The 27,741-nt window shown below is 37.3% G+C and overlaps 1 protein-coding gene across 2 annotated transcripts in view; it reads right to left on the bottom strand.

Moving 5' to 3' along the window:
* FAM120A (family with sequence similarity 120A) overlaps positions 1 to 27,741 on the bottom strand; it is a 53,823-nt gene that overhangs the window by 19,916 nt on the left and 6,166 nt on the right. For both annotated transcript variants that reach the window (XM_035558208.2, XM_035558210.2), the window contains exons 3-10: positions 23,264 to 23,346; positions 14,205 to 14,333; positions 13,630 to 13,726; positions 12,438 to 12,538; positions 11,908 to 12,191; positions 10,427 to 10,514; positions 6,920 to 7,144; positions 3,545 to 3,719 (exon numbers count right to left, since the gene is read on the bottom strand). In XM_035558208.2, the coding sequence (XP_035414101.1) occupies positions 3,545 to 3,719; positions 6,920 to 7,144; positions 10,427 to 10,514; positions 11,908 to 12,191; positions 12,438 to 12,538; positions 13,630 to 13,726; positions 14,205 to 14,333; positions 23,264 to 23,346 (1,182 nt within the window). The remainder of the gene's footprint in view (positions 1 to 3,544; positions 3,720 to 6,919; positions 7,145 to 10,426; positions 10,515 to 11,907; positions 12,192 to 12,437; positions 12,539 to 13,629; positions 13,727 to 14,204; positions 14,334 to 23,263; positions 23,347 to 27,741) is intronic.

Genomic DNA, 27,741 nt, shown 5'->3' on the forward strand with positions numbered 1-27,741 from the left:
TATTTTGGGAAAGATAACCATTCTTCTTGTAGAGTGGTTTAATATGAAGGGCAGTCTAGTGGACTGGCAAACATTTCCCTCCCCCCCGAATGATGGAAAGGAGGAATTACAGCTGTATCAAGTCAAAAAGTAACTGCAGTACTGTTCACTCAAATTTAGCCTTTAACATAACAGATGAATCTAGGACTTGTCCATATCTATTTCTCCAGGACCTATCTTACACATTTGACAACTCTGTACTGGGACTGCTGCCAAAAATGCCATCTTCCTCAACTGCTGAGTATCTCTGTCCTCAGAGGAACGCTTTGTGTTTTCTTTCCAGGACTTCCACTTGGAGATAAGAAACGTCTCCCCTGAAGACTGCATTAGCTACAACAAACACTCAGGATCAGAGGATGTTCAGCCACAACACCACAGAGCTAATTATGCTGTTTTTTATACTAAACTTCCTCCTGCTGCCGATCAGTAGATTTGACTACTCACAGTAGCCCAAGTAAATGCACTGCGTACTGATGTCTGCTTTAACCATCACCCTTAGGACACTGATGGCCCGTCCAAGAGCAAAAAAGGTCAGCACCAACCTGCACTAAGCCAACTAGCTTGATAAACACCTGTGAATGCTGCTACAGGCTCTGAAGCCATTAGCAGCAGCATTCTGCATGCTCCAGCTGTCTGTTAGAGCCCTCACGGCTACCTGTGACTCAGATTTTTCTGGTATTCTCTTTGCATTTTTTTCCATGATCTGAACATGAGGTGTGAGTTACCCACCATTATCAGAAAATGAGCTAGCTAATGAAGATTAATCAAGACTCCTCTAGCCTTGTCATCTTCATTGACAGTACAGCTTGAGCTACGCATGCCTGATTTTGCAAAAGGGCTATTGCCCAAGATATGGCTTTCCTTTTGGCAGAAACAGTGTCAGCTGAATACATCCTTGATGGAGAACAGTACATCACAAGATGGCTAGGCTTAACATAACAAACCCTCGGATCCAACCGGGAGTTACGACAGCTTGTACAAGTGTTCATTTTTGCAGAGTGGAAAGGGCAGATGGTTTCATCTACACACATATATTTATTAGAACCGGGGAAATAACCCATTTCAGAGCTTGAAAAGAAGAGCAAATCAGACATTTTGACTGTATCCCCTCACAAGGAAGGGGAGCACAGCCAATGCTGCACACTTGGCAGTAAAAGCACTGTGAAGAACTTTGCAATTCAGCTTTTCATATCCTCTGGGAGGAGACATGAGGACATGTACAGCAAAGGCATTACTTAGCAGGCAATTATTACTGAAAAACCTCACTGACTACCTCTTCCAGCAGATCTGTTGTTTTAATTGACTTTTCAACTACATAAAAATAATGATTTAAAAGACAGAAAGAAGTCCATTTTAAGAAAGATCCATTATCTTACTGTCTATAAATTTAGCACTAATACTGATATATCAAGTTTATTGTGTACTTTTCACAGCTTCCTATAACCCTCACACACAATGTACTTGCAAATTATTCACACACAATTATTACATTGCCAGTGTAATGGTTTGTACAACAATGACGACAGAATTTTAGACGTATTACTAGAATCATCAATTCTCCACATAAACCTAGGGACAGTATACATGCCTTTAGAAATTAATTTCTTAATTCTTCTGATTTTTTCTGTTAATTACTGTTTCATACTTATTTTTTTTGAGAGCAGTGATAAAAATTAAGGCACTAATGGGGAATCACCAGTGTCAGTTCATTATAGCTTGTGCTGTAGTCCTCAGAGAAGTTAGTAGCAGCTAACGAGTGTGACAAATCGATTTGAGAAATCTGCTCTTGCCATTTGAGAGGCTATTCTCTCCCTCTGTCTGGCACAGGCTACCTAATTCTTGCTACTCCGTAACAGAGACAACCAAAAGAAATGCATTCGTGTAAGCTAGCCCTTTCAAGCCACAAGCGTGCATCTTAGCTCAAATCTATCTTTACTAGCAATTGTAGCTTTGCAGTGAAGCGCCAATCTTAGGGCAGATGTTCCAATTTTTGTTTTCTTAAGAGCATGGCCAGTCCTAAGACAGAAGTAGGTCAGGTAGCTGAATGTGTCCTGCAGCAAGATTTGCTGGAGCTCCTGTAACTACACCAAGTCAGCAGTAGTGTTCTTAGCCTCCACTGAGAATAAACCTCTGAAAAGCAGCATAAATGAAGAGAAAATAGAGATCATATATGTATTCCATCAGTCTACTGAGAACATTCTAGGCTTACAAGATGAAAACATTCTGAAAACCAAAGCAGACCTTCAGCAGTTAGCTATTTCACCACTCCAAATATTGTAGTACACTTAAGGACAAATGTCTAATGAGGTCAAATGAATAACACAAATAACTTCATTATTTTAATCCTGAAATGACCTTGTAACCTGAAATACTATTATGTTGTTTGAGTTTAAAGGGTTAAGGTTTTGACAATATGTGTCGCAAGACATTACTCAAACAGGGTAAATATTAATTCCACAAAATAACGAAGATTAACAGTTTTTCAAACACTGGAAGATTATCATCTTCCTTATGAATGTACAAACACATCTAACAATTAAAAATGAAAAAAGGGAATGAACATGAAGTTTACAATTGATTCTTATTTTTGTTCTTTTACACATGAAGACTGAATAACGCTTTCCTACGTTCTAAGTATCTGCTTCTTAAATTTAGCCTAGTGACAGCAGCCTAGATATAAATACTTCTGCTGCTGCCATCGACTTAATGTTTTAGCATTACTTTAACCTTTATAAGATGCTACTGTAAAGTTCATTCAGTCATATCCTTGTATGCATTTCTTTACAAGTAAAACAATGCAGAATGAGGAGGGTGAATTTTCTGGAATAAAAGCAATTCCTGGAAGCAGAAAACTTAAAAAGTTAACTTCCAGATTAATATGAGATTAACACTGATCCTTCTGACTGAATTAGCCATAAGATCTTCTGACAAGTCTGCTCACAAAAATTTAGTCTTCCTTTAGTTGTGTTACACCTTATTTCTGCAAATTTCAAATAAGTTTTTTATGCCAACACCTGAAAGTTACTAAACAGACTTGCAAAATTCACTGAAGCACATTTAATTATACATTTGGGAGGACAGAGGGGAAGACAGGGAAAGTTAACATATGCATGTCTCGTCCTCGAGGGGGAAAAAAGCACACGAATTTGCATGCATATGCTCAGAATACAAGTTTCTTTTAATCAAGTTCTGCCATATCCTTTGAAAACTACATCAAAATACGACATCACCTGCTGCAAGCCTGACAGCAGCTTAAGCATATACTTCAAAAAATAAACCCCAGAACTTGCTTAGAAAGGGTAACATTTCAAGTTCTTAAACTACTACAAGAAATAAAATTTCAAAGTAAGAACATCTTTTTGTATTATCCATGGATTGAGTAAGTCAAATTCCTCCAGCTCTAGTCACATTGATGAAATCTTAGTAATTATTCTCATTCAAATCATAGTACAAATGAAAACATGGCAAAAGGGAAGAGAAATAGACTGGATTCTACAGTACATACATTCTGGTGGAAGTCTGTTCTTTCTAAAAGCGAGTCTTTCAGTTTTCTTTCTGCTTTCTGCCAAACTAAACAGGACTCCGTAAACATACTGACGAACTGGCCTATAAAGCAGAGCAGCAGGAGGCAGGTCTTTGTTGGCTTCATCTTCTATAGAAACAGCAATTTTGATTTCACCCTTTTGTGTGAAAGAAAGCAGAAAAACACAACGTGTTAAAGTGAACAGAAAGTATTTAGGTATGCTCAATAACTCAATCCAGCTGTAAAATGAATCTCATCTAGTCAAGAAAAATGTGATTCAGCAGTAATGTGGATCTTACATATGAGAAGGTAACACCAGAGGAGGATTACCCTACAAGTGTGTGTGTGTGTGTGTGTGTCTGTCTAATTACTGATCTTTACATACAGATATTTCTAGGAGAAAAACAGTATATATGACAATATAGTAATGTGCTTATAGAATTAAGAGACGTTCAAAGCACATTTGAATAATAAATACTAAATCTAGACTGCAGATAGTTATTTTAAAAAATATTCATGGTGTCTAAAATCACCAGCCTGACTTTATGATGCAAGGGTTTGAAACAGTGCTGGGACTCACTGTAAAAAATAACATTATGAGAAGACCTGGCCAAAAAAGCTAACTGGGAATTATACAAATACTGTTTCAAATGTGAGTAAATAAAGCTTTAGCATTTTATACTTTCTTCGTCAAAAAAAAAAAAAGCATGAAAGAACCTTCCAATATTCTTTCTCAAAATATCAGCAACATTCTATATTTTTTGTATCTGTGCATTCAATCATTGTAAGATTTTCTGAGAAAGCTACTCATATTCCTATTTAAAAAGGTGCTGAGAACCACCAAACCTTTTAAGGTTTACCCAACTTTCTCATCTTCTTCTGACAGTGACCTCAACAAAAATTTCCTGAAGAATAAACCTTACCCATTTCCAGAGATGCATCTCACAAATTAAATACCTGCTGCTTTCTAAAAGGGCTTTTTCTTAAAATTTTAAAATGCCACTAACTTATGCTTTCTATGTAGTAGAAAAATGAAAACCTGTAACATAATTCATGAAGTTTAACTCCTTATCAAGTAAAAGCAACCTGCAGAAGAGCCCTGTCTATCAGTTCTTTCTTTTTTAATTTTATTTTACTGTATCAGAATTTTTAAGCAAAATTAAGCTAAATCGTCCTATGTAAGGAGAACACGGATTTAGAAAAACATTTGAGGGAGCCACACTGATTACATTTCCAGTTAAACTCTCCAGTAAAGAATGAGATACAGGGAAACACTACAGCATCCTATATGCTCAAAAGCCTTTGCAATCAACACAAACCAGATTAAAAGGCAGAACTGGTGGAAGCTGTATACAGCTGTAAGTACATAACTACATAAAAGTTACTTGTTGGCTTCACACCCTAAAAATATGTCAGCAATATTAGATGTTTTTAGATATTATATGGCTGAAGTATTACACAAATTAGTTTTTCTTGTACACATGTACAATTAACGTTTTGACCTTTTTATTTTGGAAATAAGATCATTATGGTTTATACTCCACAAAGTGACAATAAATGATGGCACAGAGCACAATGCCTCGCTTTACTAAATACTGCCAATTCCATCTCCTCTTGTCTAAGATCAGACTCTGGAATTTCAGTAGAGGATACTATTTCTAAATTATTAAAGTAACTGCAGTGTAGAAATTTATCAGGGAAACCTGACATAGCTGAGATTTCTGAAACCAGGTAGAAGACTGTTCATTTACAACTCAAGATAAATCCACCATTGCAGAAGCAGGCAAAAAGTTTCATCCCTAGAAAAGGAATAAATTAACTCCCCTTTCATTTTCCCCCTGTATTTAGGGGAAAACAGAAGATTTTATGAATCAGTAGCAAGACTAACAAAAAAATTAGTGGCATTTAATCCCTTCGCTGCATCGCACCCCAAAGCCTTTATATTCAACACTGACAAGAGGCAAGCACACTTTTGCTACTTTAATTATAAAAATGTTTAAACTGTCCCAGTAGTGAATACAGTAGGTGACACCTTGGAGTGATTACATTACGATATAGCTAGGTTAATTCAGTCAACACTAAGTTAGGTATAAAGAACATCTTAAAGATTTGTCTCTACATGTAACAGCAACAAAATCTGGGACACTTTTGTGTACCAATTAAGTATCAAGTAGTATTTAAGTGTATTAGGAGTATATGGTTATGTAAACTAAGAAATAGAACTGGCATCAATGGTCTTCATAGGCCTTTTGTTTCCTCTCCACTTTTCTTTGGTAAACATTGTAAGTACAAGAACGTGACAACTATACAAAGTATGGTGCAAAATAAACACATGGGATTTAGGAACTCCAAACCCTGATGCAGAAATGTCTATTTTTATGCATTTCAAATCCCAGCCTATTGTCCTTATGGTCCTGAAATGGATTTTTAAGACTAATACAAATGACCAGGAATGTGGACAACACCATTTTGCTACATGCTGTACAAATATGTATGCTGAATGGACTTGATGAACAAAAACCAGCACCAAGTGTTCTGAAGACTTCAGTGGACGAGAATTAGTTGTCTAGCTCTGGGATGCATATGTTTGCACTTAGAAGGAACAATAAAGTGTGAACTCGTGTCTTTTGAAACTTGATTAAATTGAGCACAGTGCAGGAACACCACTGCTTACTTCTACAAGTAGCTTACCCATTGCTTTTCAAGCTGTCCTTACGTGGCTATTGAGGTAGATTTTTAATTTTTTTTTTAAACTAAAGATACTGCAGAAAGTGGCCTATGCTGTGTGAAAATGCTTGTAGCTTCCCTGGGACATTAAGGCTAGCACATAAAACAAGCAAATCAATGGCCAAAAATTCACATCATCATCAAGTTCATCTATAATTGCATTTTATGATTCTATAAGAGGGATTTCTTATAGCTCCTACGTTTCTGTCAGGGGTAGCTACCAGGGATGGGAGGGATCAAATTGTGAAGGAAAACAACCTAAGTATTTTTTGAACACTGAAAACAGAGAAGACTTGGCAGAGACACCACAGTACACATGTTGGAGTTTTTAGATGAAAATGGGCAAATTATATATATCCACACACAGAGATATATAAAATATTTAAACAAAATATTCAGAAAAATCAGCCATTTTTTAAGTAAATGCTTCTAATAACAGTCAACTCATATTTACTGGAACAATATACCAGCCCAGATCAGTGGTTAGAAAGCAGAAGGAAGCACTAAAAATGGACCAAAACTCAAAACATCAGAAAGGATATGAAATTATGACGTTCTTATCCAGAAACATAAGTGCAATTACCTTTACAAACTGATTATTTTATAGCACATAATTGTAAAATGTCATACCTTGGTTAGGACATGAAAGATGTAGGGATACATTAACCCCTTCTTGTGCCTGTGTTCTGCCACTCTTAATACTTCAGGTGCTACTGGAGGTAATGGAGGAGTAGTAATATCCATGTGGTTTCTGGTGGGCATTGACAACAGGCATGGGATTTGTGGATTACTGGTTTGATTCCCTTTGACATCAGCTGCCTGACTTCCTGAAGAAGCACTAGAAGAACCTTCTGCCTATAACAGAACATACAAAATAAAGTGCTTTTGAAAGTGTACAGAAACATACCAGAAGATCAGCCAAGAGGAACAGCAATTTCCTTCTTCACTCACAATGAAAATAGTAAATCTTCACGTCATGATGTGTCAGTAGGTAGAATATACTACCCAACATTGACTAAAAGATTTTCAGAGAATGTAAACTTACAGCCTTTGCTTGCTAGAAGACAATTACTGAAAAGGTATTATGTTAAAGCTTCAACTTATTATAACAGCAACAAGTAATTATTATTTTATTTAATTTTTAATTGCACAATACAAAAGAGTGAATGATGACCTCTTAATGAAATGTGGATGACCTCATAACGATTTCCAAAATTCTACCCAACTACATGTTTTAACTGACACAAAGGCTGTAATTTATCTAGACTTTCATCAACACAACCCTCCACTGTATTTCTAAATGAAGCAGGAAAGACTACATAGTGCATTTTAAATGCATTACAAATATAGTGTCTGAACTCAAAAGCCTTAAGTGTTATTTTTTTATAACATAAAATTACTCTGAGAAGAAGAATGTAAGAGAAAATGGTAACATTTACTGACTGCAAGATTAAAATGGCATTTAGTTCCACTTCTTGAAATTTAGTTCATAGGCTTAGAGCAAAAACATGATGCATGAAAACGTACTGTAAACCTACCAGTGAATAAGCCTTTTGTAAGCATTTGTGTTATAGCTTTCACAGATACTACCAAAAAAAAGAGTTCATTCCTAAAAATCCTTGCCTACAAAACTGAAAGCTGTTTTTAGCTTCAGGAAAAAAGTTCATACTAGTTTCGTGCCTATAAACTATTACAGTAATATCAGAAATTACTTTTTGTGCACTTAATGATACCTTATGCATCAGTATTTTCACAATTTGTGCATAAAATTTCACATGCTGCATACAACGTCAAAAGCAAACCCTAAACAGAAATGGCCAAAGCCATGAAATCCCATACAAAGTACAAGAAATAACAGGAGGAAAAACACAAAACAAACACTCGTAACACGCTAAGTTTGTTTACCAGGCTTTGATGAAAAATACAAATCTGCCTTTTTTTTTTTTTAAAAAAAGGAATGCTCAGAACCTCCAACAATCTTGTACTGGAAGGTGCATACTAAAAACAGGCTCTAACAAAATATCAAAGGGGGGACACTGTTTTAAGATTTTTACATTTAAAGCACACAATAAAAGAGGACATTACTGAAAGATTCTACTTTAGAATTGTAACCTAGACTTCTCATTTATGAAAATGACAATGCATAGAATAAAAGGTTAAAGCTTGTAACACAGAACACAAACACAAGCTACTGGAGCTCTGTTAAACCTGTTACACTATCCTTACATTTCATTACCAGTTTAAAGATTTTTGTCCCTGTCTTCTACTACCCCAACAATTAAAAGTCAGTAATATTGGAACATGAAGAGAAGTTTACAAGACTGCTCATTACTAGGGGCACATAGGGAGGAAGACAAAAAAAAAACAAACAAACCTGAAATGTACCAATGTTTTCTTCATTTGCACTACCCAGGTTCTTCCTGAATCTTTCACAGTGGTATTCAAACACCTAAACCGAGGAACTACTGCAGTAAAGTATTATTTTATTTATTTTTAGGACTATGCAGACACCTAAGTGAGATGAGCACACCTTTGTCACATATAATCCCACACTACACAACTCCAAGGCAGGAATTTTGACAGGCAAGTCAACAGGGTAAGAAGTGCCGATTGGTGCTGTCCGATCTATGCTAGGTTTTCAGCACTTTGAATTACCTGAGAAAATCACATAGCTCATTCCAAAGCTGAAACCTTTAGGAAATATTTCTTTTTCTAATCATTTTATATATACCTCTTCAGGAAGTAAGTTAATCTACAAAACGTACTCATACTTCTCCCTGTTGTGCTCGAGAGATACAACTGTCTACTAATAAGGCAGGCTAAAGAAGTGGCTTGATATTCAAAAATAAAAGTATGCAAGTAGAACTCAAAGCATTTACACATTAAGTTGGATGCACTCAAGTTGTACTGCAAGCATGCATCTCCTGGAAAGTTTAATCACTGCTTACACAGCTCTAATTCCACGTGTCCCAGGACGGGCAGGCAGGGGTGCACTGCAGCATGTCCCACCCACCCACAACCCAGCTGCAGGGGAAGCACCACCACCATCGGCTGCCCCCTGCTCTCCGTTCCCCTGGGAGGGCATGGGGCGGTGCAGCATACACAGGGCTTCACGCATGGCCAGTAGTACAGACAAGAAAGGAATGCAATAGGTCACATTAGCATTTGCATACGGTGACTAATCCACAGGCAGATACAGTTATCATGCGGGGCGTAGTCTGCAAAAATAATAACCACTGATGGATGAAATCACCAGCTTGATATTTTAAGCACAAAGCCAAAGTTTACTGGAATTTCTATGCCAAAGGTACAGGGAAAATGTTCTTCTGTTTTTCTGCAGCATAAGTAACTCATGATTATTTTTTTTTTTTTTTTGACAAAAGACTAATAGCTTGCTCCATCACAAAAATGCTGAGGTATCACATGCAAATGATTCAAACGCTAAACATGGTTCACACTCGGAAAACGGACCGTCATGCTCTTAATTTGGCAATGGTTTTATATCTTCAAGAAATTTAATAGGATAACGTTAAGTCTTTAACAAGGGCTTAATTATTCCATCCTTACTTAGTAAAGTAGCAATACATTGTAGCTGTTCCCATGGAGCTACTTGAATATGTGTTATGTGAAAATCATACCAAGTGGTTGTGAAGGACTTTTACTCCTCAGCTGAGCTTTAATACACCTGTAACAGTCCATGACTAATGCTGAAATGTTGCGTTAGAGCTGTTCTCACTATACTGTAGCTTACATGACATGGATCCTGTACCCATGGACTGTGTCCCATCCAGAATCCTTAGTAAAAATCAAAATAATGCACTACTGTAGATGTGGGTAGCAATATACATGGATGAGACTGTTAGCTAAGGGGTAAACATGTTCATAACTTTGTTTCTCTTTTTTATCTAGCACTTTCTAAAACAGCCTATTTAATTTTTATTTTTATGCATATGCTACAATATTCATTGGAAATCTTCTTACTATATTTTAAAGCCACTGCTTTGAAATTCACAAAAAAGTGTAAAAAATTATGTTAAATCCCACAGATCAATTTTGAAAATTCTACTCACAAGCTTGCTATAAAGATTTAGCACAAAATAATACACTGCAATTAATGTTTGGAACTTAACAAATTACCTTTGTTTGGTCTCCCAGGTCTCCACGTGTTTGACTTTCTGACTGGGTTCCTGTTTTTTCCCAGCCTATTTTGTTCCCACTGACATGGCTGAAGGACAACAAAGAAAAACATAGTATTAAAGTGCTGCTTAAGGTATGACGTGATAAATCCTCAGCGACTGTTAACGGATCTATTGGCCAGAAAGGACTTTAAGGGATGCTATGTATTAGAAATGTTAATTTGTAGGAGTCTTGAAGACTTAGATAACCGTGTTTATTCATTTATACTATGTCAATATTTAGATCATATTTAAAAGCTATAAGGAATCCTTTACAATGACTATATAACGTTCATGCAAGAAAAATTCTCAATTGAGCTTTAAATATTTGTCACTATGCCAAGTAATTTCTCTGTCAGATGAAGAATACTTCTACAAACAGCAATACTATCTAAACTTATGTTTCTAAATTAATTCAAAACTTACTGCATACAATGCAATAGCCAGTCTTATAAAAAAATGAAGAATACTTTACATGATATAATATTTGAAGTCAACAGACTACATCAGAACAAAGTCCAAGCTACCATGCATAACTGTAGATACATTCAGAGTTTAATATGATGTAGAAGCATATTTCGTAGAATCACAGAATACTTCGGGTTAGAAAAGATCTCTAAGCTCATCTAGTCCAACCTTTATTTATACTATTATACACAAATTCAAACTTTTAGAGGCAATCACAGGCCTTCTAAAGACATAGGTTTTGATTCTCACGTTGTAATCCACTACACCTAACAAGACGAAGGTAAACACAAACCGCCACCGTTCAAATTTCCTTTTTGTAGGTCAGTAAGCAGTAATTACAAGGAAGTCTCCACAACTTTATTGCCAAGGACAGACATATGATCTACTGGAAGTCAGAAATACTTCTGCAGTAAACAAGGCACATTAGTAGAAGAGAGCAAGACCAATTTCACTGCGCCTTTGTTCTATACATAGCCTGTCAACGAGGGCTCTTCGGTCATTGCTTTAAATTTTGAGTTTCTGACATTCACATCAAGTTTCTCTGCTAAACTACATTATCCCAAAATTTTAGAAGTGCAAACACTACAAATTCAGTAAAGTTTCATAGTTTTTAGTTACTGAAGTTTTACTGAGTTGTACTGTGAGGTAGGAATATTTCCTTTATACAAAGAAAAGAACGGGAAGGTTTTATGACATTTACCAAAATCTCACTCTTCCCTTCTTTCAATAAAGCATAAGGGCAGAAGTGGAAAAATATCCAATATTATTTGGTTTTGGATTTCTGCTCATTAAGGAACAAGGTGACTAGAGTGAACCATGAATATATTTGCAGTCATAGTGACCCAAGACTATTTTGTGAAGGTCTATCATATCACTAATAAGCAGATTTCTTTACTTTCAGGATACTGAATGATTATGAAAATAAATTTATTTTAGGAGAAGCTGAGTAAGAAAGCATCTTCATGAAAAACTTACTTCACTGCACCTCCATTGCCTTCATCGTTGTCAGAGGAGGATGATGTAGAAGAGGCAGGAAAATAGGTTGAATCCACATGATTAGGGCTCCCACTCTGAGCTGGATTTATTGGAGAAGATCGTTCATACAATGGTGTATGTTTTCCTTCATGAGGAATGTTACTGTAGTTGTTCTGCTCAGAAAGACTTTTTCCACCTGTTTCCAAGGTGATGGCTGGCTCAGAGAGACTGTATGGGTATGGACCCTGACCTTGGGCACCACCCTGATTGGACATCTGCTGGGCCTAAAATCAAGCAATCTTTCTTAAATGAAGGTAACAAAAATACTTTTCTTTTAAAACTGAATATATTATTTAACCAAGCGACACATTCCAACTGTACGCATTAAATCTCAGCTGTCATGGATATCCACAAAAATTGTTCTACCAGAGTCTACAGCATCTTTATAGCTCCAGGGTTAAAATGCAGTCAGTGAATTCAAGGAGCACAGTAGGTTTCTCCCAAGGAGAAGGACAGAGGGTTACACTTACCACAGGTTTTGCTTGTAGTGAGGTCTGTGGAATGTTAAGTATCTGAGAAGGAACATATGGTGGCACTATCCCAGGCATTCCAAACTGATTTGGTCTGGCTGCTGCATTGCAAATGGGAAGGAGGGGAAATAAACAGGAGGGAAAAGAAAACCACTTATGAAAATGCTCACTATTTATTTGACACAAATTTTACTTTTTGTATCCTTTTGCTTCTATGGTTTATCTTTTCTTGTTCTGTTAGCATTACTGTTTTCCAGTATGCCTTAAGTCAGTTTTATTCGTTTTTGCCTTTTAATAAAAATAGCTTGTGAAGTCTATTTTACTTGCCTCACCTTTTGTCAATTGTTTTTCTCTCATTGCTGTACACTTCTATTCTACCTGGGAATCAAAGGAAACTTAAAAGAAAAAAGCCCAAGAGAGGTGATAAGCAAGAAGCTGACAAAACCAATGTCACAGAGACACACAATGCTAGCACTTTTTATCATTTGAGTATCTGACTTAGAGTAGACTTAATGCTCTTTTTGTTGTAGCTCTTGGAACGAAAAACAAACAAAAACCAATTAAATAAAGAGAAGAAAAAATATATTAGCATACCAGTATGGTAACTGAAAGTCATTGGAAAATTTCAGCTCAAGTTAAGTTTTAGTGTTAAGAATGAGGGATACGTGTTAAGCGCTATGATCATATGATTAGTTTGTACATCTTGTGAGTAATCTGCAACACCAGATCAATTAGTGGCTGCAATTTAAGCACGTATGTTATAACATCAGAAAAATCAAAGACCATGAAAAGATTTCTAAAATACATCAGGTAAATCGAGCAAGAAGTAAGAATGTTTTGTGGAAAAGAAACTGTCTTCACGACTGGAACTGGACACCAGTTTTCACTCGTTTCCAACACTATACTCTCAAGTGACCTAATGCTTAGAACTGATTCAGCAATAGCTAAGAGGAAAATCAGTCCAGATTGCTATTCTCCTTTAGGGGAAAGAACACAGCCACTGTGAAGACTCTGAACTCCGTGAAAACTCTTTTTTGGAAGCGTGGTATTCAAGTGTTAATGAGTATTGCCAGAGAATAAATATGTTTTAAAAGACCCCGTTAATAATAATTTAGGGTTATTAAAATAATAATTTAGGGTTATGCCAGGTTTTTGTTTAAACTGAAGAGTCTTTTATTTTTTAATTACTTACCTAGGTAATGTGGTGGATGAAATGGCATAGGTTTATTAGTTGCTGAATAATAAGCAACTGCTCTCTTAAATCGAGTAACTTTGTCATCTGTTCTAGACTAAAATAAATAAATAAAAGAAATATCCATCAGGATCAAATCCAGGCATGTCATCTATAGGTCAGCACAGTACTGCGGAGTGGTTAACTTATATCACATACAGCATTAATGCCTATGGAGCCATGAGGACTATAGCACCACACCCTCACAAGAAATATTATGTCAACTCCTGCAAGGATAAAGCTTGAAAATTATTATCCTCACGTACCACTGATTCCCAATGATAGTACGCAAAGCTAGACTACAAAACCCCTGTGGTTATCACAAATTTTAACTTTAAAACACTGGGAATAAGCGCAGCATTTCTGCTTTCCAAAAGAGTGCAAAATTACATTAGGGTACCTACAACACTGCATATACTGACAGATTCCTGTATCAACTGATACAGAACACTACTTTTATTGAATGCAATTCTTCAACACGAGTCTAGAGCACAAGTGCACAACTGTTTAAAAAATATATTTTTTTCATGCTTTACCTGTGAATGCTGAAAAACATCTTTTGCTATGGCATCCAAATCAGTGGTGTCCTGAATGTTACGGACGTAGTCAGCTACAGCTTTGATTACTACGTCACATGGTGGTAAAACTAACTGGTGAGCACGTACCTGTGAAAACACGCACATACGTTACTATGAGATAACAGGGTAGTCCAAGATACTTCAGTCATACTGCAAAGAATTAACACAACTGTTTATTGAAAATATATTCAACACATTCTATGTTGATAGATTTAAGGATCTAAATATTTTTGGGCTTTCCACCTTGTTTTAAGAACTTCACTTTAAACAATGACTTGTATTTTTCATTTACAGTACATATATGTATCCATGTATGTATGTATGTGAAACCTCACCTCTGTGTAAATATTTGTTGACTAAGTGAAGTATCTGGTCCAACAACAAACAAGGTCAATGACACTAATTATTTTGCTGCTTTCCAGTTAGACATTTCCACATTAGATAAAGGATTTTCTAGAGGATACACCCATTTGGTATATATGCCAGATTTTATTTTATTATTTTTTTTAATATATTGACACAGTTTATTCTGAATGTAAAGTGGTGTCAGAATTGCTGAAAGAGATCCACTGGGGACAGAAAGATCTCTGTGCACAGGAAACAGAAACAGAGGGGAAGATTTGAAAAACAAACAGAGAAAAGGAATATCTCAAAGAAACTTACTCTCAAGATTCTACAGGTCTTGGTCTGCAAATTATTATTTGAAGATAATACATAGTTAAATGACTAGTGTTTTCAAACTCTGCATATTTCATTATAGTATGCTATATTCACACACCTTCACATCATATGTAGCATTTTAGGCAAGAAAATATTATTTCTTTTATATTATACAAAAAGAGGTACAGATTTCTCTCATTACTATGTGAGCATATTTACTTTCTCTTCCAAGCATTTCAATATCAACACGGTTACTCTTTTTACAGACACACAGGTTCTTCAGAAGATAATTTCATTGATAAAGTAGTTTCAACACTCTGGCATTAAAATAATTGATGTTCCACCCTCTGATGTCAGATGTGTCTGACCTCACATACTAACTAACTATTCTGAATGTATGAGAAACATGCGCTTTAAAGGCATGCTAAAAATCCCCCTCAAGTTTATGACCCGAGTCCATCCAGACCATAGATTTTTCTCTACAGAGTCCAAAGTACAGTCTACTCAAGATTTTAGGAAAATAATGAATTCCCATTGATTTAATGGTCACCAACCGAGGCCACGGGCTTGACAAAATACAAATCACTTTGGACTTTGTAGTAAAAGACCTCTGTAGAAAGAAGAAAGAGCTGGAAGAACTTTGTGGGACGACTTCCAAAGTCCCTACAGATGCAGCTCCCACAGTTCAGCAGCTGACAAGTGCTCTGCTGTACCAGGCTCTGCTACTGTACTAGGAAGTTTTTCACTCAGTTCTTTGGCCTAAACTCTTCCCATTCTCTTATGGAGAAAGGAAGGGAACCAGATAGTTCTGGAAACCGTGGCCTTCCATCTCAACTCTGTCAACAGGCTCCTCCTATACCTACAGCCCTGAAAATAAACCACGGATTATTCAGCATATTGTGATGGGAATTACCTCTCTTACACGCACTATACGATCCTGTCTGTACTAAAGGAAGTGCAGGTCAAGCAAGCATCATGGACCACTGCAAAATTAAAAGCTGTGTAGCTGTGCTGCTAGCTGGGTCTCCAGAAGTACTCACCCATAGACAGGTGGTTACCTTCCCTCCATGCTGCACAGAGCGCATGCGCACAGGGGCAGAAAAGAGGCCTCCAACTACACGGCCTACATTTCTGAGACTGCCTAAGGAACTTTATAAAAATTCTGTCTGGATCCTCAGTACAATTCTGGAGTACTCCGTTAGTACCTATATGGGCAGCCAGATTTTTAACTTTCACCTGCCTATTTGCTAAATTCAGTGATACAAGATTTGAGAAGTTGTAATTACTGTTCAAGAGTTCTATACTTTAGATATGAGAAAAGGTGAAAAATCCTTGTTTGTATTCCACACAGAGGTACCATACTGTACTAAAAAATACTGCAATCCAGCCTCATCAGAAACGTTTATGCAAAATTCTTATTAATACTTAATTAGATTTATATTTGCAATTTAGAGTCCGCACAACAAGCCCCTTTTTTTTTTATATGCAGTCCACCACATTACTTTGTCCTCTCTGCCTGTATTTGATCCATTTATTATGCAATTTCTTAAACTGCCTTCTTAATATTTAGACCATGGAAATTTTGCCCAGATTCCCATTTTTATTAATTTCCTTCTCCCCATATCTACTTTTCAGAAGTGTCAGGATATTCATTCTGTATCTGGTCATTCTCTACCAAAAATGAGCTTCACATTTTATGAGACCGAACAAAGAACAGTTTGGTTTGGTGTAGTAAGTGGCACAGCTATTATTTTTTTATTTCAGACAGTAAATTTAAATTTTCCGTAGCGTGCAATCCGAGTGTACAGAACAATCCTAAATATAGATCACATTCATATGTAAGCTTACACTCACAAATATTGATGAGTGAATTTTGCTCCAATCTGCTAGCAGAAGACATAGCTTTTCTTCTCACTGGTAATCTAAGTCGTTTTTATGAACACCTACCATTTTATTTGTACGTGTAATTATTACACATCTCTAAAGCAGCTGAATCATAACATGGCTGTGTCGTGTTCGATGTGCTCTCTGCAGAGCACCTTGGAGAAACCCTGCATTACTGCCTAAGTGTTTCTGCAATGTCTGCTTGAAAATTCAGTGGATGAAAAGCACGAGCAGCATATCATCAGGCTTATGTAATTTCCAAGATAGTAATATTTAATAAACGTTAAGCAGTTACCATCAAGAGATGATATCATGACACTCTAGCACTAATATTCAGCTCAGACCCTGGAAGCACAAAGCTCAAGCGAGATATGTTACGGGCTTACTATGCATATCGCCCCCAGTTTAGCTCCTTTTAAACCAACAGCCTGAAGACCTCACTGGTGCATATTCCTAACTTCTGAAGTGAGACCATCTTAAAAGTACGTATTGCAGATTTAGAGACATTTCAGACATCTGGATTTTATTCTCTTTTATTCTGTTTCAGAATACATCTAGTCCATATGTGAGAACACCCTCAAAAATAAAAATGTCATGACCTACACAGAAGCCAAAAACAAAAAAGCAGAGAAATAAGATCTACTTTCCTGCTACTGAAGAGGAAAAAAATTCTATTCATTTCTGAATGTTCTAGAAGTCTAAAATTGTACATTTTGCACTGAATCATAAATGTTTCTAATGCTGTGTGCATTAAAATACATAGGAAATCTTCAGTGTTAGGTAAGGTGAAATACATTAAGACTTAACAGTAAAATTTACAGAAAACCTGTTAATGATTCAAATGTGCTGTTAGCTGCACTCAAAGCATTTCAGAATAAAATTAGAATCATACTTTGTTAATTTTTTGTTATAAGAGTTTCCTTCCTAGAAGCCAGTTTTACCTTAACCTCTTCAGAAGAGTTTCAGACAACATGAAAAACAAATTTTGAAAAGTCAAACATGGAGGTAGATCACACTCTTTGAGGGAATCAGGTTACAAAACACGTGACATCTGACAACTGCATTTTCCTAGTTGTAAAAGGACTACTTTAATTTCATGAAGGACCACTGACAAGAATCACAAGTAACCTATTAATGCACTTTGGCAAGATTAAGTGGGGAAAGGAAATTAATTTTACAAAGGTATTTGTCAAAACAAGAGGCAGAGAGCAACATTACAAGCCTTGAAGCTAAGACATTAAAAAAAAGCCTTGGTTTTGATGAAATAAACTTGCAAAAATGCTTTTTCAAAAGAGAATAGGCTCACATGTGCAACTCCACTAGATTAGCAGGATACTGTAGGAAGAACCTAAGCTACACTTGGAAAAAACTCCCCCATTCTGGGACCACTACGGTTACCCACCACCTCCAGGAAGTGAAGCCTTTAAAAGCTAATCAGCACAAGTACCAGCATTTACTGTTGTGCCTGCTAGAAACAGATAATCAATTTCATTTTATTTTCAAAACATTAAAAAAGAAACTTCGAATGTTCAATTATAGGGAGGTGACACATAGGGAATATTTTTTTCATTGGTGAGAGAAAAGGCTGAAGATATGAGGAACATTACAAGTTATCTGGGTTTTGTTATTTTTGTCTAGTAATTTCTGGTAGAGCTCCCACCCAAACAGTTTGCATCTTGTCTCAGCCTTTGAAGGTTAAATACATTTAATCTTACAGGCTTGTAGTGCATCTGATCAACCTTTCCAAACAGGCAAGAAGTTCATTGGATGCCTTAAAATCCTCTCAAATGAGAAGCTCATCTTTTCCCTTAAGATCGGGTTATTCAATTAGAAATTCTCTCTCCCCCCTCCTACCTTCATACTGGTTGGAAAATTTATCTCTTTCTACTTTCCTATGTCAGGGTGGCAACGGAGAACAATACACACAGTGCGGAGATAATTTGTGAACAATTTATATGCATAGGACTGGGAGAAAAGTCAAACCTAAATCGAGGAACCAGAAGATGCCAAAAAGAATAGGGGAGAGCACAAAGACAAGCTGAAGAGATGATACAGACAGACCGCACACGAGACAATCCGCCTGACAACCCTGCACACTGCCATGAACTTGAGGGCTGGGCTGCCATCCAGAAAGACCTAGACAACCTGGAGGAATGAGCCAGCAGGAACCTTAAGAAATCCAACAAGTACAAAAGCAAGCCTTGCACCTGGCTGCTATTCAGGCTGGAGATGTGCCAAGGAAGACTGGGGCTCTCGGTAGATGGCAAGCTGAGCGGGATCCAGCAGGGTGCCCTGACAGCTGAGAAGGCCAGCTGTGCCCAGGGCCACAGGAGCACAGCCAGTAGACTGAGGGATGTGATGACTTTTGCTCATTAAATCACCCCCAGAACACTGCATCCAGCTTTGGGCTCCCAATGCCCAAACAATACAAGACAGATGTCAATAAAGTTGAGCAAGTTCAGCTGGAGGCCATCAGGACTGTCAAGGAGTTGGAACAGTAGCTCTATGAGAAGGGGCTGAAGGAACAGAGCTTGCTCAGCCTGGCAATGACAAGGCTCTGAGATCACCTAACAGCAGTCTTTTGATGCCTATGAGCAGGTTATCCAAAGCACAGAGCCAGGCTCCTCACTGCCGTGTGTCGTGGAAGGAGAAGAGAAAAAAGGCATAGACTACAATAAGATGGGATCAGCCTGTGTGCAAGGAAAAACATTTTTACCTCAAGGACTGTCAAGCCATGGAGAAGGCTGCCCAGACAGGTTGTGCAATCACCAGCCAGCCTCAGAGGTTTTCCAGACTAGTTTAGGTAAAGCCCTGAGCAATGTGTTCTGACCTCAGGTTGACCATGTTTTGAGCAGGAGGTTGGGCTAGATGACCTCCTGAAATCCTTTCCAACCTGAATCACCCTATGATGGCCCTTAGCATCCAGCAGGAGAACACTTACCTGAAGCACGTTTTAAGAGTACCATCTGAGCAGCAGCACATTGTCTAAGATTAGTCTCCCTCCAGCAGACTCCCTCTCAGGTCAATGGAGAAAGACAAGAACTTCCTAGAGCAATTCACAGAAGCAGCCCAACTTGCACATTTTGAATTGCCTTCTGGAAGCATCTCTTTCTGTCCCTCTACCAAGGTGAAGCAGCCAAGGAGATTAGATAGCTAATTTTGCCAGGTAAAAATAGATGTGATATATTGTAATGGTGGGCATATCGAGACCATGCCAAAGTGTTCAGCAAATTCATCCTTTCAAATCCACCCTAACAGGAGGATAATCCATCATAAATGAAGGCATCAATCTCACAGTTTCCCTGCATATTTTTCTCTTTCCAAAAAATGGAGGTTGTGTTAAGACTTGTTTCTAAGGTTACCTTTCCCTTGTGTATGAAGCGTTTGCATTTCTTTGATGCTATGTCCTCCCAAATCAACACCAACTCATCCTAGAGACAAGAAAGTCCCCTCCTAATTCAGTTCTGATGCAAAAAATGCACTGATCTTGAAGCCCCTTCCTGTAGCAGGCTTTCCAGAATGGGAACTGAATTGTTTCTGTAGACCTCTTAAAAATAAATCCTGAAGCGCACAAATAAAACACAGTATAATGCTACCTCCCAAACGAGGACTAGCAGCCAAATTCTCTCAGGAATTTTAACATCTCACCTCCTGTTTCAACTTCTGATCTTGGTGGTCATTTCATTTAAATTTTTCCACAGAATTTCACAGTTTTGCTGAGCTGATGATTGGTGCTGGTGCCTTCTGCAGGCACCGCTTTTTACCCAGCACGTAAGAATGCTGTCAGAACAGTTTGGTTCATTTCCTTCTAGATGTGAAAGATGGACTCTTTCTTCAGATTTCCATTTCCCTTCCTTTCAGTTTCTACTCAGCTGTTCCTAGATGAATGGTCCATTCTCATGTCCCTCTTTAAAAGAGTGACAGTTTACTTAGTTCTGCTTTTTCTTCACCTCAACAACTTGATACTTGAGCAGACATGCCAGTTTTCTACCAGTGAAGACTGGTAATTTCTTATTCTAAGTCACATTTCTTAATTGGTGAACCAGCAAAGCTTCTCTTATAGGAAGAGTAACCATTTTGCTACATCATAATAAAAGAGTGAGAAAAAAACGCAGAAAATAAATTGTGTATTATCTGTCACAGATTTCACTGAGAAGCTACGAACCAAGCCACTGGGAACCAAATCTGTTAGCTATCCACTGCCTTAGATATAAAAGATTAAAGTCTTTAAGCAATAAGAACAGTTTTCTATATCCTAAATGAATTGAATGAGGTGTAGAATGAGTTCTGTGTTCCTAGGCACTGAAAACAATCAGCAGTAAATCTAAATAGATGCAACAAAGCAGCGTTTTAAGTGTAGCCCACAACTCCCCTTGCCCCGCTTCCAACTTTTACAGTAGCTTGTGATACTTTATTATTTTTTAAAAACTGCACTGAAACTACTTTTTGCCCTCTAACTTACAGCTAACAAACTTGTCTCAAGTTCTTTAAGTATTCATAAAGTTTACAAGGAGTATTGCTTTCTGTACATCTACAACTAATAGTCTCTACAGAGCAACTTGTAATGACATCATTGACATGTCAAAACAAAACTGAAGTAATGAGCTACTGAAACAAGTTATGATTTCAAACCATGAGCACAGCTGAAATTGAAGCTAAAAAATGAAGTTGTTCCCTGACTGGCAACTAATGAAGATTGGTTTCCTGTAGACTTGTGTCCTTTCTGCTGCAGCCCAGCTTCTTTCTCTCCCTTTTGACATCATTATCAGCCAGGAGACAGAAATGCTGCGGTTAGTTTGGGGCTATGTACTTAACAATTGGCCAGCCTGCTGCTGTGAAATGAAATAAATTGCGTGTTGTGCTAGCCTTTTCCCTCAGTAAGGACACTAATTTGGGTCTTTTTCACCAATAATAGCGTATCAGCTTTCACAGAGCCTGTAACAGCCAAATGGGAACTACTTTCAAATCTGATTAATATTGGTCAACAGATCAAATAAAGGGAGGACTGCCCAAGTCAGCCCAATGATCTCTAAGGAAATAAGTTTAATTTCCTTAGGATGCCAGGTAAAAAGCCCAATTGGTGCTTTCACTGAAAACATAAATGCAGAAGCAAAGATGACAAATGTCTGATTTTCACTCTAGTCATGTAATTCAGTATATATTTAGAAGATGTTTCAAAAGATCTCTACACCCATATTCTGAACTTGCTGTAAGACAAATCTACTCAGTCTAAACCACAGAAAAGTATTCTGCACATCAGAAAGTTTTATCAACCACTTTGAGAGAAGTCACACATTTTAACCTTCCTAGTCAAAAATAAAAATACAGACACATTCCTTTAATCTTTCATTTTTTCATCTCAAGTATTACAAGGCAGCAGCAAACACGCATGTTTATATTGTTTTGTGATTACAACATGCTGACACTTACCTTCCTAAAACAGGAGTGGTAGCAAAATAGGGGATGAGTAACATCAAATTCTCATACCTGCTTGCTAGGCAATGCACTTGAAAGCCTTAAAAACACTGCTGAAAATCTTAAATTCTACCTTTAGCAAGTTAAGTTAAATTCCTTTTTTCCCCCAATGCTTAAGAAACTTTAGGAGTAGCAGGAAAAAAGTCTATTTTTGTTGTAGATACTAAAACAGAACACTTTTACAGAATTTACAATACGCAAATTGATTAGCTATATGGAACACCTTAGGAAAAAAGGAAAAGAATATGTCTATTGTAGCAGAGAGAAAGAAAGGTCACTATTATTCCGATCTCCAGTGTGTCCAGTTTCCCTTTTATAGCTGTTTGGCAAATGCACAAAGCAAGTGTGATTAAGCAGCAGAACAGACATACTGTAAACTAAGAGCATCAGACACAAGCCACTTGCCTCAAAAAAAATAATCTACTGAAGACCACACTGACTTTCTTGTGCGACCAACTCTGGTATATTTACACTGTAATTCAAGAAGTGCAGATAACTGACAAATTCACACAAACTCAGACCAATAGAAAATAAAAGAATTTGGTAGGAAGATATCCTACTAATTATTTTTGACAGTTGAAGAACATGACTAAACAAAAAATTATCCTAAAAAAAGAAAGTGAGAGCGTGTAAAAAGCTACATTCTCTAAGTAAAAGCACACACTGAAGCTATTGGGTGGATGGCTCACGGAGCTGAAGGGCACAGAGGGGGATCGCAAAGGCTAAGTTTAGCCTGGTAAGGCTAATCACCCCAGGTATCCTCTGCAGTCAACAGAGGGGCAGGGACACCAGACGGTGACTGAGAACAAGAGCCCTGCATAGCTGCTCTGACTCAAAAATCTGCACAAGCTACGGCAGGCTACCACAATTCTGAATAAGCTTCCTCTTGCTCTTTATTATACTCACAATACATTTAAAATATTAATCTATTACAGTGCTCTGATTAACTGTTATGACTGGTTTTAGTTTAATTGCCAGTAGTTGCATAAAATTTGTACCTTAAGTGAAGCTAGTGGATGTTCTGGACCAAGTAAACTCCAATGAAAAGAAGCCAAATCTTCATCAGGTAGAATATGATTACCTAGAATAAAGGCAGAACTTTATTTAAGATGTAGACATTAAAAACATTACACGCTGATTCCACATGCAGCAAAACAAGTATGTAGTCCTCAATTCCCAATAAAGAGTTACCAAAGACAGATTGAACTTGCAGGTATCCTTTTTGTCACTCCAGAAAATCCTAATCAAAATACTGTCCTTACAGCAAAACACACTTCACTCTGCTCACAGAGCACTGTTCCAGGAAACCCAGTTCACTTAGAGAAGCAACAGACCCAGTCACAACACACAGTGTCTACCTCACACACATCTTATGAGGGGATCCTCAACAGGCTTCAGTAGTTGAGGTGCGACAGCGCATGAACAGGCTCCGCTGCTCCCCGACAAGCTGGAAAGCCCATCCTGCACGCCAGCACGTGCTGTTACCGATGCACACCAGAGCTGCCGCTGGAATCCGCACCCTGCTCCGCTACACAGCGTGGGTCGAGCAGTAAGCCAGCAGGCAGGTTTATCTAACCCTCAGGAATGCTAGGAGCTCTGGTGATACTTAGCAGGTTCCCAGTTCCTCAATTTTTTCTTCCTGGCCTACCAGGTTAGGAAAGAGCCTGGGTTGGCAGCATCAAAGTAATCAGGAACTTAGTTGCTCCAATGAACAAAGATGATAGCTATATTTACCAAGCTGTTCATACCAAATGTAAAATCACTGAAAAGGTTGTTTTGTTTTGTTTTTCAGAGCACATTATGTTCAGGGAAAAAAAATCTTAGTAGAAAACATTTTGAACATTTTAATTCACTGAATACTAATTAATCATCCACTGACAGAGTTCAGAGTTTGTGAATACAAACTTTATAAAGAGCAAGACAATGTATTACTACACTTTTGGTAGGAAACTTGAGGGTATTTTCAAAATTTGTTTTTATACCAAGTAGCAGATTAGCAGTAAATGCATGGTTCTCATTCATATCAGTATGTTTACAGGTCGGATAGTTTTTTTTGCATTTCACAATTTGGACAATATCTTGAGCTCCCGCCTAAGTCATAAAGAATATGACAGTGCTAAATCAATCACAACAGTTGTTTAGTTTCTTAATATTTTGCCCATAAAATATTTGGCTTTGCTCTTAATGCTGTGCAACATGTGAAAATGAAGAAAGCTGTTCATTGCCTGGCGACTAGTGAATGCCTTCCAGAGAGGGAACTCTTATCCCATCAATATTTCACCTCCAGCTGAAATCTCCAACAGGGAGACATAATCTTTATCCATTAGGAGCTACACCTAAACTTCACATTAGAAAGATTCAACAGGTTTGTATATAACAGCCACTTTCTTACTAATCTAATCAAGGTAGGATTAGACAGTCTTTATAATGCAGGTCTGAAAAGAATCATCTACAGCCAGGCCACTATAAGGTTTTGTGATAACTCATGGTAACTCCTGCAGATTATCCTAAAATAGTCAGAGCTTCTCTTCCCCCTACCAAAACTTCAATCTTGTTTGGTCTCCATCTGTCATGTCAGTTAACTCCATCCTCTTGAACACACATACATGGCGGTCTGACCATTTGATCAATTCTCACTGCACAGCAAGTTTTGGAATTCAGTATGTTGAAGTGCAGCAGTGTCTTCTATAGTCAGATAATAGGTGATGCCTGTACTTACCTTAAGTGGTTCTAAAATTTTACTGAGAAACAGAGTAAGACTACATAACTAGACATGTTACAAAGTACTGCCACAGTGGGAAAGAGGTCAACGTTACATAAGCAGCCTCTATTTCTTGACCTGGCTGAACAACCTCAACATATATTGATTTTTCCCATTTTAATGGCTTATTATAGCATATGCCTTAGGTTTTTTTAAAGCAATTAGATACTAGTTGAAGCCAGTGCCCTTTCTAAACAGTTCACTGAATTATAGCCCTATACCTCACACTGTGTTTGTTTTTCTACTGCTGAAGCTTTATTTTATTTTATTTTTATAGATCATTCTTAAGTGTTTGAATAAAAATTTACAAAGGAACCTAAATCAGCTCCCAGTTTACATCAGCAGCAATTAGGACACAACTTTAAGAGCACACTCTCGGAGGGCACAGTATCTTGGCCGCATTTTGACTACCTATGACAAAGATGCTCATTACATTATAAAGCTAGGACTATAAAATCATTCTGTAGGGAAACTTGTAAGAAGGAAAAAAAAAAAACTATAGTATATACATAACCATCTCAGAAAGTAATCTTTAAAAATTTGCCTAGTTGGTACAGTCAGAAAAATATTTTGCTGGATACTTAACAACAGAGTTTGTATACCAGAATAAAACTCAATCCCAAAGAATGTGCCATCGAGAACGTTTTATTAACTGACCACTTAGGTGTCTTTTCACAAGCCCCTCCTCATTTATTCCAAAACAAGGTACTAGCACAGGGAGTTATACTGCTGCACCCAGAACCAAAGAGCAATGCAACAGATTCATATACTTTCTACGTAATCAAGTACTCAGTTATCCTTTCCCGTTGTCATTTTCTTCATTCTACTTAGGAAGTTCAAAAGACCCCCGAAAAGGCCACAGGAACAAAGGCATAATAAACAGTGAAGTCATTCAAGCCCTCATGTATAAAACAAATAAATATAGTAGATCTGAATAGGCTACCCTGCTTTAAACATACTGCACACTACACAGTATTATGTGCCTATATGCATTTAACATTTTATGAAAACACTAAGTTACTTAGTCCTTAGGATGTCAAAGTTGAAAACTGTTGCCAGTAAACCAAACAGTCTCTGTTTGTTGTGGGCTTATATAATCATTGCTTATATCACCAAAAACCCAGATTTCATACTATTCACTAATAAAAAAAATATACTCATCACAGTAAAAACTCTAAAGTATCTTTGTTCTAGCTTTGTCTTTCATAAACATTTCTCCATTCTGCTTACTCATACTGAATGCACACACAAAAGAAATACAAAAGAATACACAAAGTTAAACATGTAGCTGAACTGTTTTTTACAACCTCTGTACCAATTTGGAAAAAAAGCTACACAACATCTCTAAGTAATTATTTGAAATTACCTCAGTTTCCTTTCAAATTTTCAAAACCTTCAAAAGCTTTACTAGTATATTTTTCATACCCCGTTTCATATAACCCAGCAATGGCTCAACTGGCCATGTAGCTCTACAGCTCTTACAAGTTAAAATAACATCATTAACATGTACTTCACATAAACCCTGTAACGCATATCTGTGACTGTGAAACCGCTTTTCAAACAGTAATTCTTACTCATTGAACTGGCATTCAACGACTTATTTATAGAATCCAAAACAAAGCCTAGCAATAGTAGTCTGCCGTGCAATTTACACAGAGTTTTTGTTTTAAATTGCAGCTTAGCCAATCATCTGCCATTCTTCCATACAGCCAGGAAAGCAGGTAACCACTCTTGATATGAAAAATCACACAGTAACAGAAAAACAACTTCAGCTAGTCAAACACTTGTGGCTTTCTATTGTAAAACCCATTGGTTCTTTCCGTAATGTGGAAGCTATCTGCCTGGATTAGAAACAATTTAATATTAAAGACTATTAAAATATCAGTATGCTAAAGCAGCATAACATATCCTCTCTCATTCAGAGCTTTCAAAGAATCGTGCACCCACACTAAAATACAAAGTCAGTGTGAAAATGAAAAGAAAATCCAGTTTTCTTAATTTTTTGTTCAGTAAGACATGTTCAAGAATATGGCTTCTCTGTGCTTATTTACTGAAATCAAAGTTAGAAGACTCCAATAAGTAAGATTTATTTAAAAGAGTAAAGTCTATTAGTCATTAATTCCCTCTTCCATCTTAGACCTTAGACAGCTGTAATAATACAGCGTGTTGAAATTGCCCCATTTCAGTAGGGATGTGGAACTGATGTTGTTCCAATCTATGCTCCTTAAAGATACAACACCATTTACCATCAGAAGCAGGAGGGCTAAAGAACTATCCAAACGAAGCTAGTTTTAAGGTGCTGATCATCCACACTTTCTGTGGAGTTTTACTCGACTATACTACATTTCTGGTGCAGCTGTTATGCTGTCATATTTGTCCAATATTTATCTGAGGGGAAAAATACCCCTGCAATCCAAAGTCTGCTCCAGAAATACTCTTCCCCAGTCTGAAAAGTGTATTACTAAGATCAGATCTCACATGCCATGTAAGACCAGAACTAGCAGAACCACAACTGTCCTGAATCCCTACCCCCACCACTGCGAACACTTTGGCAAGGCAGAGCTTTGCAGAATTCTTACTTCCTGTTCTTGTTTCTAGACAGCCACAGTCTGCATCACTCACAGGTCTCTACAAATCTGGCATGCCTGACCTCATTAAAAAAAAAAAAAAAAAAGCATCCAGGCAACCTCAAGACCAGCAGGATTGACTAAAACA

This window comes from Cygnus atratus, chromosome 10 (genome assembly GCF_013377495.2).
Source record: "Cygnus atratus isolate AKBS03 ecotype Queensland, Australia chromosome 10, CAtr_DNAZoo_HiC_assembly, whole genome shotgun sequence".
Lineage (NCBI taxonomy): Eukaryota > Metazoa > Chordata > Aves > Anseriformes > Anatidae > Cygnus > Cygnus atratus.